We start from the raw sequence: 16,386 nt of genomic DNA, 5'->3' as shown, positions 1-16,386 counted from the left end.
ACAGTCTCCCTCAGTCAGGGTCCCGACCAGAGCCACACGCCCTGCGAAGTGCTTCTGCACACTCCTCTGCAGCTCTCCTGCGTCACTGCTGAAGGCCACGCTCCTTAGGCTCATGAAGGAGGAGCGGTATCTCAGCCTGATGTCCACCTGCCCCGTGGTGGAGTGTGGTTCGAAGGAGCAGGGCAGGAGGGCACAGGAGCCCAGCTGGGCAGACACTCTGTCTGGGGCAGAGGGCATGAGGGCAGGTGCCCCTCTCTGGACTGGAGACACACACAAACAGCAAGGCTCACACACGCAGGGAGACGAGGTGGGAAGTATGACACCACGCTTCAGCAGATCTGGGAGGCTCATGGATGAGAAATGGAAATCTCAGCAGATCAGCAATGCGTCAGACACAGTGACTCCCACGGGGGGATTTCACAACACCAGTAAAACAGGAACTAGTGGAAGTGCAAGAGACTAAAACTTCTGCACCTCAAACATTAAAAACTCCACAAGCTAAACAGAAGACTGTGTTGGTCTGTAAACAAATATTACTGAACAAAATTAATACACACAAAATGCACACATGAAATACACAGAGTTTCGGAGAACCAGTTTATATATGAAAAAATTTATATTTAAATCATCACATTCATTCATGGGGGTCTGAAATTCCAGTAATGGAGATCAGGTCTTTTTCTTTGAGATTCCTAATTTTATTTCTGCCATAGCAACAATAGCATAAGCTATTGCAATAATTATGTAAACACATATGTCATTAATATGATGTCCATTAGTATTAAAATGCCTTGACACTGAAAATGACCTTAATCCTGATATCCAAAGGTGTTCATCAAACAGATAGAACAGAGTGTTCTCCTGGTTTCTCCAAAATAAAATGGATTACATCTGAAGTAACTGTGGTGATGAGGATGAACGACGGGTGATGAAAACTGATCCTTCTGTGCCAGTTATGTTGGTGATCTGAATGGTCATTTATATAATTTGACCAGGATGTCTTCTGTCTCCTGTATAAGATTATATATATATGCACTCACCTTCCAGTTACAGTACAGTGGACTACAACTACAACTTATATTCTTTAGAGTGGCATAGAGTGATCGTCCATCTGTCCAGTTTTATGTAATAAGAAAGAAAGGAAAGGAACACAGACTTACAAAACATGATGACAGAGATGAGTACGGTGGACCTGAGAGACATGCCTGCAGTCTGGACACAGTTGGACATGTCTGCAGTCTGGACACAGCTGGACGTGTCTGCAGTCTGGAGGGACACAGCTGGACTGCCAGACTGTGGTGGTCAATCACAGTAGAGCAGGAATAGAGGATCCTTCCACACTATGTGGTAAAGAGGAACTCCATTAAAAAACATGCCTGCTTCCTCTGCCTGATTCACACACATCTTCCACCAACACCCTCCACCTCCAACGTTCTTCAGACATCGAGTAAAGTGAACACCGTCAACTACTATCACACCACAGTCAAAAACTTTGAATACTGACACATTACCATTTAGGTATATGACATTTAATTCAAGTAAACTAATAACAGACAACTTTGTCACACACAGACGAATAACTACAGCAAAAACCACTGATCAATATGTCTGCATTTTATATGACATTCATCTGAACTGAACCAGGTCCATATGGATCAGGTGCAATAGACAGAAAGGTAATCTTGCCCCAGCATTATTGTGCTGTTGATACCAATGTTTTCCAAAGGATTTTAAGCTGACTGAGCCACTGAGCGTCTTAAAGTGCTGATGCCCACTGCATGTGAGCATGAGTGAATCAGAGCCGTGATTCATCTCCTCGTCCTCCTCGCTACTCCAATATATGACAGCAGCTCTCCGACCATGCAAATGTTTCATTATCAAAAGATAATTTTATTGTTTCTTTATATGTAGTGCAATTCAAAGTCACAAGCATTCAATATTATTTTCATTGACCCTATTGCTAATAAGACAAATGCTCACTTGAATGAATGAATGAATGAATGAATGTTCAAGTTATATAGTGCCTTTCAAGACACTCAAGGTCGCTTTACAACTTTAACACAGGTACAAGTCTTACACAACCAATCACACACTGGCGAGAAGCAACAGCCAATCACACACAGTGTACTCTCTACCGGGATTCACACCCCCTGGGGGACTGAATGGGGTGTAGGAAGGGGAGAGAGGACAGACCCTAGTGACAGAGCACCAGCCACCACTGGGCATTTGTCAGTTAAATTTTTTTCTTACTACATTTTTTATTTGCATTTTTATTAAACATACACAACTTGTATTAAATAAACACACAAACAAAAAACTAGAATTATATAAATTATTATAATAATTAGTATTATTATAATTCTTATATAAGCATTTATTACAAAAATACTAAAATATTTATCTATTTTAAAAAAGAAGATTAGCTGAAGGCATGAGGATTATCATGGGGAGGCAAACTGGACAACAAAAATAAAACAAAATAACACTAACCCACAAACATCAAAAATGAGAGATCGCTGTAGCAGTGAGTACACACCACCACCAGGGTGCGCTGTTTGGTGTATTTTAGCCAATCCTCTATTAGTGGATAATGGGCCTTTACTCTAACCTGACCTAACTCTAACCTTAAAGAAGAATTTTATGTTCTTTTATGTTATTTTGTTCTGCTTGTTATTCAGATATTAATTTGTTAAAGCTCTTAATTGTTCACAGAATGAGGAAAAAGCAGCGTATGAGTTTCTTAGCACAGTGTGAATGTACTTTGCCTATTAGCCCCTCTGCACTGAGGTATCACTTCATGGAAGAGGCTCTATCCAGAAGGAGAACTGAATGATACAGTAATACAGGAGGTTCTGACATTAGGCTGTGTCTCCATCTCTCTCCATTATCTCACGCACCCAGACCCCTCCCCCAGGTCCCTTTCCAGGCCCCTCCCCCCAGGCCCCCACCCTGAACGTCCTTTTGGAAGTACCTCCATCTTGCCTTTAGTTTGCAGGCCCTCAGGCAGTTTAGAGGCACTAGGCACATCTGTTAGTTCTGTGCAGCACTACAGCGTAAGGAAGGCAAGAAACAGAAGCACGTTGAGCACATTTGACCTGCTCAGCAAAATACAGCCGAATATGTTGAACTCTGACCTGCCCGTGACCTCCATAGTGAACTCAGCCTGGCAGAAGAAGATTCAGGTCTATAGCCTCGTCTTTGTCATGGCTGGAGTATTTAACATGATTTAACATGTATTTAACATGTAGGTATCATACAGTTGCTTTTACTATACCCAAACGCTGTAGGCCCACTATTTTACTAGTTAATCTTTATGTATACAGATTTCAATTGTGTGAGTGTGTGTCTGTGTGAGTGTGTGTCTGTGTAGGTGTGTGTCTGTGTGTAGGTGTGTGTCTGTGCGGGTGAGTGTCTGTGTGGGTGTATGTCTGTGCGCACGTGTGTGTGTGTGTGGTGTGGGTGTGCGGAGAGCCAAGCAGGTGATGACCAAGGCAAAGGGTTTGTATTATTATTGTTATAATAATAATAATAATTCTTATTATTATCTATGTCTCAGGTGTGACACAGATAAACAACTTTAGCCGTTCTATACTAATCTCATTCCATAAAAAATAAAACATTGCTGCAGTTAAAAAAATGAGAGCGACCAAACTTTTCATTCAAAGTGTGGTTTATTTAGCTGCCGCTAACACAAAACGCAACACTTTTATTTTGAAATTAGAAAGGAAATCTGCGTGACGCATAAATCGGCCATGTTTGTTCCTTCACTTGCGCTTTGGCTGATCCTACCCAGCCAGTAAACGAACTTAGCTAGGTTAGCTAGCTGGTTTCTCCTCTAAAGTGTACAGTTACATATCCGGCGGGCTAACGCAACTCAACTGTATTCACACCGTGTTTCACCGGATCCGCCTGTTCACCGGTGTGACGATGGAGACCGTCGCGAGCCCCGGCTGTCTGTGTGTGCTGCTGTGTGTCGTCGTTACGGTGGCGGCGAGCACCACTCTTCCTCCTTCTCCTCCTCACCGTGAGTTCAAACTGCTCATCTCACCCTGTTTGGGTGGGAAATCCCACCACAGAAAATTGAATAATCGACTAATTTGTGGCGTAGATTATATTATGTAGTCTTGGTGGATCATAACTAGATAACGCTGCACAGCAAAAGCAGGAAGTGAAATCAAAGTGGGCTGTTGTGTTTTTGCGTAGGTAGGTGGGTAGGTAGGTAGGTGGGTGGGTGGGTAGATAGATAGATGGGTGGGTATAGGTGGGTAGATAGATAGATAGATGGGTGGGTATAGGTGGGTAGATAGATAGATAGATGGGTGGGTATAGGTGGGTAGATAGATAGATAGATGGGTGGGTATAGGTGGGTAGGTAGATAGATAGATAGATGGGTGGGTATAGGTGGGTAGATAGATAGATAGATAGATGGGTGGGTATAGGTGGGTAGATAGATAGATAGATAGATGGGTGGGTATAGGTGGGTAGGTAGATAGATAGATAGATGGGTGGGTATAGGTGGGTAGGTAGATAGATAGATAGATGGGTGGGTATAGGTGGGTAGGTAGATAGATAGATAGATGGGTGGGTATAGGTGGGTAGGTAGATAGATAGATAGATGGGTGGGTATAGGTGGGTAGGTAGATAGATAGATAGATGGGTGGGTATAGGTGGGTAGGTAGATAGATAGATGGGTGGGTATAGGTGGGTAGGTAGATAGATAGATAGATAGATGGGTGGGTATAGGTGGGTAGGTAGATAGATAGATAGATAGATGGGTGGGTATAGGTGGGTAGGTAGATAGATAGATGGGTGGGTATAGGTGGGTAGGTAGATAGATAGATGGGTGGGTATAGGTGGGTAGGTAGATAGATAGATGGGTGGGTATAGGTGGGTAGGTAGATAGATAGATGGGTGGGTATAGGTGGGTGGGTGGGTAGGTAGGTAGATAGATAGATGGGTGGGTATAGGTGGGTGGGTAGATAGATGGGTGGGTATAGGTGGGTGGGTAGATAGATGGGTGGGTATAGGTGGGTGGGTAGATAGATGGGTGGGTATAGGTGGGTAGGTAGATAGATAGATAGATAGATAGATAGATAGATGGGTGTGTATAGGTGGGTAGGTAGATAGATGGGTGGGTATAGGTGGGTAGGTAGATAGATAGATAGGTGGGTAGGTAGATATCTATATACACTGCTCAAAAAAATAAAGGGAACACTTAAACAACACAATGTAACTCCAAGTCATCCACACTTCGTGTTCAGATAGGAAGCAACACTGATTGTGAATCAATTTTATCTGCTCTTGTGCAAATGGAACAGACAACAGGTAGAAATGAGAGATTTTCAACTGATTTCAAAGATTTTTATTAATTGAGATCTAGGATGTGTTATTTTAGTGTTCCCTTTATTTTTTTTGAGCAGTATATATATAATATATATATTGAACTATGTTAATTATCAACTGAAGAGTTCAGCCAACGTTTACTTTGCCGTGATGTTGCGTGCCTTTGTTCTTTATGAACTGTCACTTTAGTTTTGATGTGAGGTTTGTGGGCTTCGTCTGTAACATTGCGCTGTGTCTCCTACGCAGCCTGCATGTCTCTCACGACCTGTGATGCGTGTCTCGCCAACGTGACGGTAAGTCACTCAGTACACGGTCCTGCTGTGTACCATAATGATTTAGAGCAGAAGGAACCAATAAAGTATGACATGTTTCTACCCATAATTCTTTGTTGTCTTTTATTGTACTGCCAGATGGTTTAATGTGTTGTTTTATTTGCTAGTGTCTGTGGTGCCAGACCAATGCTACCTGCATGGATTATCCAGTGTCTTACGTCATCCCACCATCTTCTGTGTGCAAGCTCTCTCAGGCCCGTTGGGGTGTGTGCTGGGGTAAGTAGATCCACACAACCCACACTCTCGACTCCCATAGTCTAGTAAAATCTTAGAAATAATACAATGACACCAAAAATAAAAACATTGCCACAGAGTTCACAACTACAAGGTTCAGGTTCAAATTGTGCATTTGTTATGTGCATGCAGTTAGGGGACAGTTGGGGGACATCACCTTCTCACTGGACAAAGATCAAAGTGTCTTTCTGTCCTGGGCGTGCTGCATAATCTGCAGCTGTAGCTCTTCAGCTTACGCTAGGACATGGGTTAAAGTTCTCCGTCACTACGACGGATTTCCGTCATTTGATTTTTGGGGGGAAAAAATCCGTCAAATCATAATAAACCACACACGCGTGTGCTATCTGTTTTGTGGTCGAAATATGATTCTTACTGGCGCTCATCAGCGCTGGATGGATGACGGAGGTGTCGTTTGATTGACTTGCGGGTGCACCTTCTGATTTTCGGACATAACTAGAAAAGTGACCTCCCCCTCCTGCCTGACCGTAGCGCGCGACTCCATTAACCTCCCGCAAACCTGCGCGAACTCTGGAGGCTATTTGGCGCGTCATTCTTTGGTAGTATAAAGAAATACCCCGCAAAACAGGGGAATGAACGTTTACCTGATGAATTTTAATGTTGCTTTGTGTTTCACGTGTGAAAAGTGCTGGAATTTAGGCTAAGTAGCCTACTTGAAATGCTTGAAATTGTAACTACTTAGTTTCACAACAAATATCTGTCTGACTGAACAGTTCTCTTTACGTTAACAAATACGAGCCTCTTGTAATTCCAGGACGAAACATGAGAGAACGTGAAGACGTTAAGATTGGGCGTTTTGGAAATAAACCACCATTAAATAATGTGATTAAAAGCGAATTATTTCGAATCATTTCGAGTATATGTATAAATATTTAACTTAATTAAGTTTAACGTTGATCCGTGCGTCTAAACGGAACTTGGTGTTTGGTGTGCGCGGCGGAAGAATACACGGTTATGCGGCTTGGGACCGAGGAGGACAGCGTCAGGATAGGATAACTGCGTACAGGACATTATTCGCGTAATCCTGAAAACTCCCCAGTTCTGAAGTCTTTATAAAAAGAATGAGCAACATGCCCAAATGAGACAGTAAATTGTTACTGATACAGAACTGTTGTCTTTTACAGTCTAATGAAGTACCTTATTGAGCATGAGATCACCAAAACAGTATAGAAGTCAAGTTAGTTTACTTGGAAGCAGTTAGAAGACAGTGTGAACAGTTGTGAACATAGTTTCTCATAGTTTTTTTTTTTTTTATCTCCGTCATACCTTTTAAAACTCACCAGGATTCACTAAATTTGACTTGATCTTTAAATAATTTTCTGGAAGAGGACCCCCAGATAGATAAGTATACTTTGTAAATGTGTTTAATATGTGGAATTAGGCAAAAGAGGCCGTGTCCCAACTACACCACATTTTCAGTAATTGCTGGCATTGTCTTTTGCCAGGAAAAATTTTCAGTCAAATGAAAATTTCTTGCTTTAACCCATGCGCTAGGAGCTGTTTGTGGAGAACCATGGCACTCCAGTGAAGTTACTGCAGTGAAGTTACTCCAGTGAAGTTATGGTCTGGCCGGGGGTTCAAGACCAGCAGTTGACCATCACTGCTGCAAACAAATTAGTTTCATTACCAGCTGACCACAGTGCATGTCATAGTGGGATTTGTATCTGCATTTGAGCTAAAGATCAGAAAAGGAACAGAAAGCAACTATAAGCCCAAACCGTGTCAGGACAGACAGAGGATATGTGTGTCGGATCGGCTGCTCTTGCTAATCTGACTCGGTCTCAGGAAAAACAACCGTACCCTTTTAACCGTACCCTCTGTGTTGATGCATATATGTTGATGCATATATTCCAAAGGAAATACAGTTTATATAAGATTTTATTGATATGACTTTTTTGAAGAAAATTAATTGAAATCTCAGTATATTATAAAGTTCCAAAGGTAAATGGATAATCAGTTCGGAAAATGTAGAAAATTATAAACAGAACCCCAACACTTTACATGCAGATGTGATGGTTCACATGTCACTCTTGTTCATAAGAGAGAAGGTACCACACCTGTAAAGAACACGGGCTGAACCGCCATTTTGTAGCATGCTGAGATCTCAGATGGTCATAATGGTCATGCAGCTTTGGACCAACTCTAAGTAGCACAAAGAAGAGTAAATGATATAATGAATGAATCAGGATACTCAAGGCGCTTTACAATTGTTAACACCGCTAAGTCACAGACAACCAATCACACACCGGCGAGAAGCGGCAGCCAATTGCGCACAGCGTACTCTCTACCGGGATCCACAGCCCCCTGGGGACTGAATGGGGTGCAGGAAGGGGAGAGAGGACAGACCCTAGTGGCAGAGCACCATCCACCACTGGGCATACAAGCACACACTCTCAGAAAACAACTTGTTTTTTTTATTGAACAGAGAGAGACACAGACACACACTCAGGGAGAATTTGTCTGGGACAGCCAATTTACCTAACCTCCATGTCTTTGGACTGTGGGAGGAAACCGAAGATCCCGGAGGAAACCCACGCAAACACAGGGAGAACATGGAAACTCCACTCAGATAGGGACTTGAACCCAAGACCCCAGTGCTGAGAGGCAAACGTGCTAACCACCAAGCCACCGTGCTGCCCATATAAAACCATAAACTATAAAACCAAATATAAAAGGACAATAGGAAATATTTCCCCACAGTCACTCTAGAACCCCCTACATCCTAACACATCAGGCCTCAGATCAAAACTAACTTCACTGTTGCCAAAAAAAGTTTTATTGTTGTTGTTTTCAAATGTGTTCAAAGGAAAATGACTACAGTTCTGAGACACTGTGCAGGTTATTCTGGTGCTGGAATCAAGAACTTTACTCTTCGCTCTATATCTAGTTGAGAAAAAGAAAGAACTTTGAAAGAACAGGAAGACTGTTTAAATCAGACATTTATTGGCAACAAAGTCTAAATATGCTCTGCATTTTCCTCGGTCAGAGGAGCAATGACCAATAACTCCCAGTTACCCACTGGGCCTGCAGTCCTCAGTGAGGCTGAGCTGGATGACTGTGATCAGACTCTGACAGTCGGGGCATCCGAACCGCACCAGTGACAGGCCTCATTACAGGCTGCATCACACCTCCTCTGGAGTATGACAGTGTCATCTGAGAAACGTCTGTCATCATTCCAGAGATGAATATAAATGTATCTGTTAACACTATGAGCAACTGTTTTCACTAAAGAGACAGCAGGTGGCAGCATTACTCTCATACATTCTCACAAATGTAGTTTTTCGCCATGACATCAGTGCAGATTTTTAAACGGAAACTTTATTTTGGTTGACTACAGAAACAGTGATCCGTGTGTGTGTGAGGTTACTGTGTGGGTAATGTGTGTGTAACCTTGTGTTGATCCTGTGTGTGACAGTGAATTTCGAGGCCCTGATCATCGCGATGGCGGTTGTGTGTGGAGTTCTGCTACTGGCCATCACAGTGTGCTGCTGTTGCTGCTGTTACCGCTGTGGACGCACTAGACACTCATCACGGTATTACACACACACACACACACACATATAAACACACACACATATATACACACACATAAACACACACACAGCGGTGTCTGTGTGTATCCACCTGATCTCCATCCCTTTTGGTTTGTGGCGTCGGTTTGTTTTTTGGCGTTTAGACTCAGGTACATCTAGTATATCTAGTAGAGTCTAGTATATCTATATAGTATATCTCCTGAACTGTATCGGACTCTTTCATTTTCATCTTCATACAAGCTTGGAGGTGTGTGTGTATGCGTGTGTGTGTGTGTGTGTGTGTGTGTGCGCGCGTGCGTGCGTGTGTGTGTACGCGGTTGGCCTCTTTTAAGCCACTGTAGCAATAACACGTGCCGAGGCTTCTGTGAACCTCTCATGTGTTAATTAGAAAGATGCTGTGATCTTTTAGTGTTTTTCCTCAGAACTGCTCAACATCTAATTGTCATCTGATGACATTTAGTGTATTAGAGGCTTCTTTAATTAGACATTTGTGTGTAGAGTGTTTGAAGGACATTGGAAGGTCATTTAAATGCCTGCATAAGTGTTTTTCTTTTGGGGTATAGGAGGGGTTGTACATGGGATTAGGTGTGTGTGTGTGTGTCGGAGGGTGTCTGCACTCGTGTGGCGTTTGTGATGTACTGACACTGCTGACCAATCAGATTTACCATCATTAATAGTCAACAGCATGAGGTCTACTCAAAGGCAGCTGACTCTTGCAGTGTGTAATTACCTTGTTAGATCTTGTACTTTAAGACATTTGTGTGTGCACACTTGTGCATATGTGTATGTTTTTGTGTGTGTGTGCGCGTACAGGCTGGACCCATATGAGGGGGAGTACGCTCGGAAGAGAGAGGAAATTAGGCAGCGTTCAGATGAGAGGTGAGGGCTCCTTACACACCCCAAACACCTGGAACCATCAGAATCAAAGCCCCGCCCCCGCCCCGCCCCTGCACGGCCCCGCCCCCGCCCCGCCCCTGCACGGCCCTGCCCTGCCCCGCTTCTGCACCATGTCTTTGGCCATACATAGGCGCAGAAAAAGGCAACACAGGTTCAAATAAAACTGTTAAAAGGGAAAAGTTGTCATTCTGAATTTCTAGGGTTCACACTAAGGTTAGAAGATTTAAGTATAACAACTTCAGTCCAAACTGTGTTGTGCAAAAAGACACGAGGGATAAAGAGGGAGGTTGAGTCTGGATCCCAAGTGGAGGCAGCGCATCAGAGTGATGGTGTTAATGTAGTCCTGGTGTTAATGTATTCATGGTGTTAATGTATTCATGGTGTTAATGTATTCATGGTGTTAATGTAGTCCTGGTGTTAATGTAATCGTGGTGTTAATGTAATCCTGGTGTTAATGTAGTCCTGGTGTTAATCTCTTTTCTGCTGCAGGAAGGCAGAGAGGAAGACGAGACATGATGAAATCCGTAAGAAATATGGTGAGTAACACGTTTAGATTGTTTCGTTCTGTGTTTCGTCTTTGTTCCATACAGTTTGATACCTTTTTTTATATGTGAATTAAATGTATGATGCAAATCAGAAATACAAAGAAATAAGCCAGATGTCCTTTGAAGAAATTATTGTAAAAGAAATAAAACGATTCAAGTATTGGTGGCGATAACATGGATTTGTCTGCTGACATCACTGTTATGAATGAAGTGACCTTTAACCTTTAACCCTTGTATTTGCAATAATGCCGCCTGTGCATTTTCAGACAGTAACCCCAACCACACACACACTCGCACCAAGGTGTGTGTGTTCGTGTGTGTGTTCACGTGTGTGTGAGTGAACGGGTCTTTGTAACATGCTTCCTGAGTCTCTCTGCTGGGCTCTTGTCCTTTACAAACACACACACACACACACATTTATTCTTAGTCAGCAGCGTATGTTCCTGTAGTAGTCACAGTGCTGAGTGTTGGACGTTTAATATTGACCGCATCGTGTCCCGATATTGCTGCCGTAAGGTGTGTGTTACCATAGTTGGGGATGGACACTGATGATTCAGATGTGGATGATCTCTGGATTCCCTTACAGCGTAATAAAGGAGAAAAAAAACCCACCCACATCCCAACAGGGTGAACAGGTCACGGCACACCCAGCTGGCCCCTTCTGGATGATAAATCTTCAGAGCTAATTAGCGGTGGCAAAGCGCTGGATGATTTATAGATCCACTGAGGCCCGATGGCAGGTCCAGACTGCCCCCCGCAGGGCATCGGGGAAAATGCAAATGTATTTCATAGCTGAGAGACCCTCTCCTCCGGGGGCCACGGAAGACCTCCCCTGAGAGAGGGAGAGAGGGAGGGAGGGAGAGAGGGAGAGGGAAAACAGGAGAGAAAGAGGGGCGACCAAAGCCATGGAGCAGCAGTGCGGTAGAAGAGGAGGCAGCTTCCCCACGCCATGGGGCCACATGCACCCTGGAACCTGCAGGTTGCTGTGATCCTCCAGTCAGCCCTCAGCTGACCTCAGTCCAGTGAGCTGTGCTGCACACACACACACACACACACACACCCCCACCCCCCGCTGGTCAGTGAAAGATTTGTTCATGATGAGTTGGTCTTCATTTTTCAGCAGCTACTGAAGCTCGAATGCTGTTGTGCCCTCAGACGACCTGTGGGCGTCGACATCATCTGATGTCTGTGAAGATTAATTGGCTGATGTTGTTGTCTGTTCATCTGGGGCACGTTGTCACTACACCGTTTTCTAGATGTTCCAAGAAGCCTCTCTAACGATAAACTAAATGTGAATTCAGTCAAACTGCTGTTGTCTACTTGGATAAAGAAGTCTGAGTCTGCATCCACCCTGAAGATTAGAACACAAGAGGTTCTCAGGTCCAACCTTGCTCTCCTGCAGAGCTGCACCAGAAGGAGGTGCAATCCCTCGAGACTGGGCTTCTCCTGAAGGTTCTTCTTTACGGTTCTTCTTTCCCTCAGGGACGTGTTCCTTGGCACCGTTGCTGGTGACTTGCTCATCAGGGATCTGGAAGCAAACGTTGGTGAAGCAGTTTTGTGGTGCTGCTGTGGTGTGCTGGTGTTGACCCGTGAATGTCAGTCTGCCTTTGGGAGCTTTAACCCTGTGCTGCCTCTCTGGGGCCGTTCACATTATCTTCCCAAACAGTTTAATCATCGTAAACATAGTCGCCCATAGAATAAAACACTTTGGTGTCATTGCTTGCTTTACATTTGAGACACACACAGGTTCAAGTTCAGTCATACTGGCCCACCGTGAGTTTCGTGGTGCAATGTTTGTTGTTTTTATGAGACATTAGTCTGTTATGCTGGTCTAGTTGGGAGAGTAACGATATTGAGAGTGTATAGAAGAACACATCTGTTATCATAATATGTCTGCACGTCTGCCAGCAGAGGGGATTTTATGAGAGGAAAATGTCTGGATGGGGATGTGTTTCTTGCTGGGTGGTGTTCTGATTAGCATCGGTAGTGCAGAGACTGTGTATGTGTGTGTGTTCGTTTGTCTGTTCTGCTCTGTCCTGCAGTAGCATGTGCAGGGTGCAGTTGCTGCGTCTTGTGGTTTGTGTGTGTGTGTTCAGTGGTTCTGTACAGATAGTGTGACAGTTTGATGGATGAAGAACTCTTCTGTTCTCTTTGCTCTTGCCAATGTATCGATGTTTGTCCACCGAAGTGCTCATGCAGGCGCACACACACAGAAGGACAGTCCAACGACACACACACACGCACAAGGACGGCCCAAAGACACATGCTCAACACTCCTACACCCTCCACCCCCCTGTGATTTACACAGGACCATCTTCATAGCGGACCCACCAGCTGGTCCAGAGTCTGGTTCCCCAAACTCGAAGCGTCACATCATTCTCCCTTTTCCTTACTCGCAGGTCTCATTCCTGACACGGATCATCCATACAGCAAGTTTGAGAATGATTGAAGCAGAACAGATGGGTGTGTCCTCAGCTGGAGGGGGCGGAGCTCTCCGGCTGTCAACTTTCTTGGTGACTTTTCAGCATTTTTTACCAATCGCTTTAGCTGGGGAAGAGCTGTTTGATACTTAGCTGGTTGATGTCATTCCCCAACTGTGTCACTGATTATATATCTGTCCAATTGGCTTAATGCATGACACCTTCTCAACAGGTTATCATAACTATCATCATGTTCTCATAACTGTCATTTGAGCTGTTCTCTGAAATGCACTTCTGCACCTCATTCTGAAGATCTCCAAAAAAAACTGATTGTTTTCTGACACTTTTTTCTTTAGAATGTGAATTGTAGACATCTTGAAACTGTTGTTTTAAGTCACTAACCAGATTAGCTGCTTGTGCTATGCACTGTCCTGTTGTGAAATGTTTCCTAATAAAGTAATTTTAAAGAAATCAAGCCCTTGACTAAATAGAACACATTTTCCTAAGGTACATAAGCACATTCCTGTGGTGATGTCTGGGTGAACATCTCATCACACCGCTGGTGTCTGTGTTACCTGCTTTCACCTTTAGCACAGCTGTGCCCAAACACATATGTTATATTCTTACATACTAACTCCCTTCCATACTGCCAATGGCGGCATCTTCCTGTAGGAGTCATGTATGTTTGGGTTCATGTATGTTGCTGTTGGCAAGCAAACCAGACGTAAGGAGGGACGTTCCAAACCAAAATCTGTTCCCTTTTTGTTTCTTGTTTTTACTTCTTCTTTAAACATTTTTTTTACTTGGGATTCGTCAGAATACTCATTACTAGAAATGGATCCTATCTAAGGTATAAATACCAGAAAATCTCCACTGTGTGTGTGTGTGTGTGTGTGTGTGTGTGTGTGTGTGTGTGTGTGTGGTGTACTAGATTTTGACAAAGTTACATTTTTACTATCATTGGTCACCCAGAATAATTTTTCCCATCTTGCAATATGACATCTTGAAAAGAAACTTTATTGACAGTCTAGTCCAGCCATAAACACAAGCCAGCTTGGTCATGGAGTTGCTGATCAGACACATTCCTTTGGTGCACCAAGAGAAACCCTCAGATGCAGAACATTTTAACATGGAAGTCTGAAAAGCCTCCTGTCAGCAAGAGAGAGAAGGAACCCTGTCTGTGTGTGTGTCTCTCAAATCTGTCCAAGAGCACTAACCATTCCAACCTTAAACCTAAAACCAACATGCAACCACAGTCTTTAGCCTTTTAAAACCTGCTGTTCAAACATTTGTTTCACATAAATAATTACTACATAAAAATATGTAGGAAGCAAAAAAAAAAATGCTATAGTCAATTTTCTTTGATAATTGTTATTGAACCATTGGCCAGTGTCACAATGTCCCAGAAGGCTGCAATATCTAAATAAAAATCGTCTTAACACATCAGTCTTTTTGCTGTTTAGTCCAATCTATTCAAGAGAGGTAATGTGTGCATGTTTGATTAAGTTGACCTCTCATGTAAATAATTTTGGCCAAAGTAAATCAGGTGATCGCTGTATTTCACATTAAAGGTTCCCCAGTCACAATGTCCAGATACAGAGTCATCCTACTGTAAACGCAGCTTTTCTATTGCCAAAGGCACAATGACCACAAAATCCTACCAAATCTATTCACTAGCCCAAACAGTAGTCCTGTAGTACTGAGGAAACTTGAAGACTACAAGTACCATATCTCCTCTGCAGTACCACAGAGTATCCAGAGAGGGAGCTCCACTTCCCCTGCAGTCATGTGGAGAAAACATGTGACTTCAGTCAAAGGATCAGATCACACTCTGTTAACGTTTAATGGGCTGAACCGGAGAGGACTAACGGTTTTAATAGGCCGCAACCAAACTCATATACATCTGTAACTACTTGCTAAAGATGTGATTGCAATTTTATGAGTATGTATTTTTGTTGCACGAGAATAGCTTGGGCACAAGAATGTTCCTTTTAAAAAACCTTTAGAGGGCGTATCTCATGATCTGCATTATGATGACAGAATTTATAGCTTATATAAGGGAAGCATGTTTTTCTTTTCGAGAAAGTAAGAAGTAGTTGGCTGTATAATCTCCAATGATTCATCGCCACCGATGTTCAAACGCTTTGCTAAAATATATTACACTGCTGACGCAGCAGCATGGAGATCTGAGCTTTAGTTTATCAGAGTCATCAGATGCTTCAGTGCTTCTCCTCCAGCAAGGATGTGGGCAAATATATCAAATATATCTTAATGTGTCTTAATGCCCTTTGATCTGCATTTCTTCACTTTGGTATCAGTATAGCTCTCGAAATATTTTGGTACAAAGTGAATTCACCTTTAGAAAGTCCAGTGTTTGTGGATAGTCATAGTTTATGAACCAACTCTGATAGCCCAGAGCACATGAAAAACTTTTTGAGCAGAATGGTGCAAGTAGGTCTTAAGTTAACCAAACAGTGCTTAAAGAGCCACAAGAATGCCTCCTGGGTAATGTAGTCGATACCCATTGGATCGGTACTGATCTGGACTAGGTATATGGCATCTGTGACATGTATGAAGCCATTGCTATGCAACAGCACAAGTGAAACTTTAATGACCAATTACATGAAGAAATGTGTCCCTGCTAGCATGAGTCAGAGGTCTGGATGAGACCCTGTGATAAGAGACTGTGTGGACACAGGGCCAGCAGATTGCTTTTGGAAAGCTAAAGGAAGCATTCTCCACATTACAGTGCTTGGCACACGTTTTGGTCTGAGTAACAAGTGATATTGGCCAACACAGTTATGGACTGTCCAGTGTCTTACTAGAGCTACAAGGGGAGATTTTTGGCTACTGATAGAGACTACATTCAGGTAGAGCACCTGCAATAGTCCCCCCCCTCTCTCTCTCACACACATGCACACACACACACATAGACACATAAATAGCCCATAAATGTGCCCGGGTAGAGCATATTAACGGGCATAAAGCATTTTGTGGAAACATTCAAGCTCCTTTTAGAGGACTAAAGAACACAGTGTAAAGAGTGACTATAGCATCTGCCAGA

At 43.2% G+C, this 16,386-nt stretch overlaps 2 protein-coding genes across 2 annotated transcripts in view; one reads left to right on the top strand and one right to left on the bottom strand.

Annotated features, from left to right (window-relative positions):
* LOC143519584 (sialoadhesin) overlaps nt 1-1,334 on the bottom strand; it is a 6,842-nt gene extending 5,508 nt beyond the window's left edge. The window contains exons 1-2 of the mRNA XM_077013179.1: nt 1,161-1,334; nt 1-260 (exon numbers count right to left, since the gene is read on the bottom strand). The exon at nt 1-260 is cut by the window's left edge and continues 112 nt beyond it. Of these exons, the coding sequence (XP_076869294.1) occupies nt 1-260; nt 1,161-1,230 (330 nt within the window). The 5' untranslated portion in view covers nt 1,231-1,334. The remainder of the gene's footprint in view (nt 261-1,160) is intronic.
* Nucleotides 1,335-3,731: 2,397 nt separating this feature from the next.
* LOC143519583 (pituitary tumor-transforming gene 1 protein-interacting protein) lies at nt 3,732-13,797 on the top strand. The gene is made up of 7 exons (XM_077013178.1): nt 3,732-4,024; nt 5,590-5,636; nt 5,783-5,891; nt 9,343-9,460; nt 10,274-10,339; nt 10,847-10,893; nt 13,302-13,797. The coding sequence occupies exons 1-7, from the start codon at nt 3,928-3,930 to the stop codon at nt 13,349-13,351; spliced, it is 534 nt and encodes a 177-aa protein (XP_076869293.1). The 5' UTR covers nt 3,732-3,927; the 3' UTR covers nt 13,352-13,797.
* The last annotated feature ends 2,589 nt before the right edge of the window (nt 13,798-16,386 follow it).

This window comes from Brachyhypopomus gauderio, chromosome 7 (genome assembly GCF_052324685.1).
Source record: "Brachyhypopomus gauderio isolate BG-103 chromosome 7, BGAUD_0.2, whole genome shotgun sequence".
Taxonomy (NCBI): domain Eukaryota; kingdom Metazoa; phylum Chordata; class Actinopteri; order Gymnotiformes; family Hypopomidae; genus Brachyhypopomus; species Brachyhypopomus gauderio.
The sequence above is the reverse complement of the archived record's forward strand: the minus strand, read 5'-3'. Positions and strand labels throughout refer to the sequence as shown.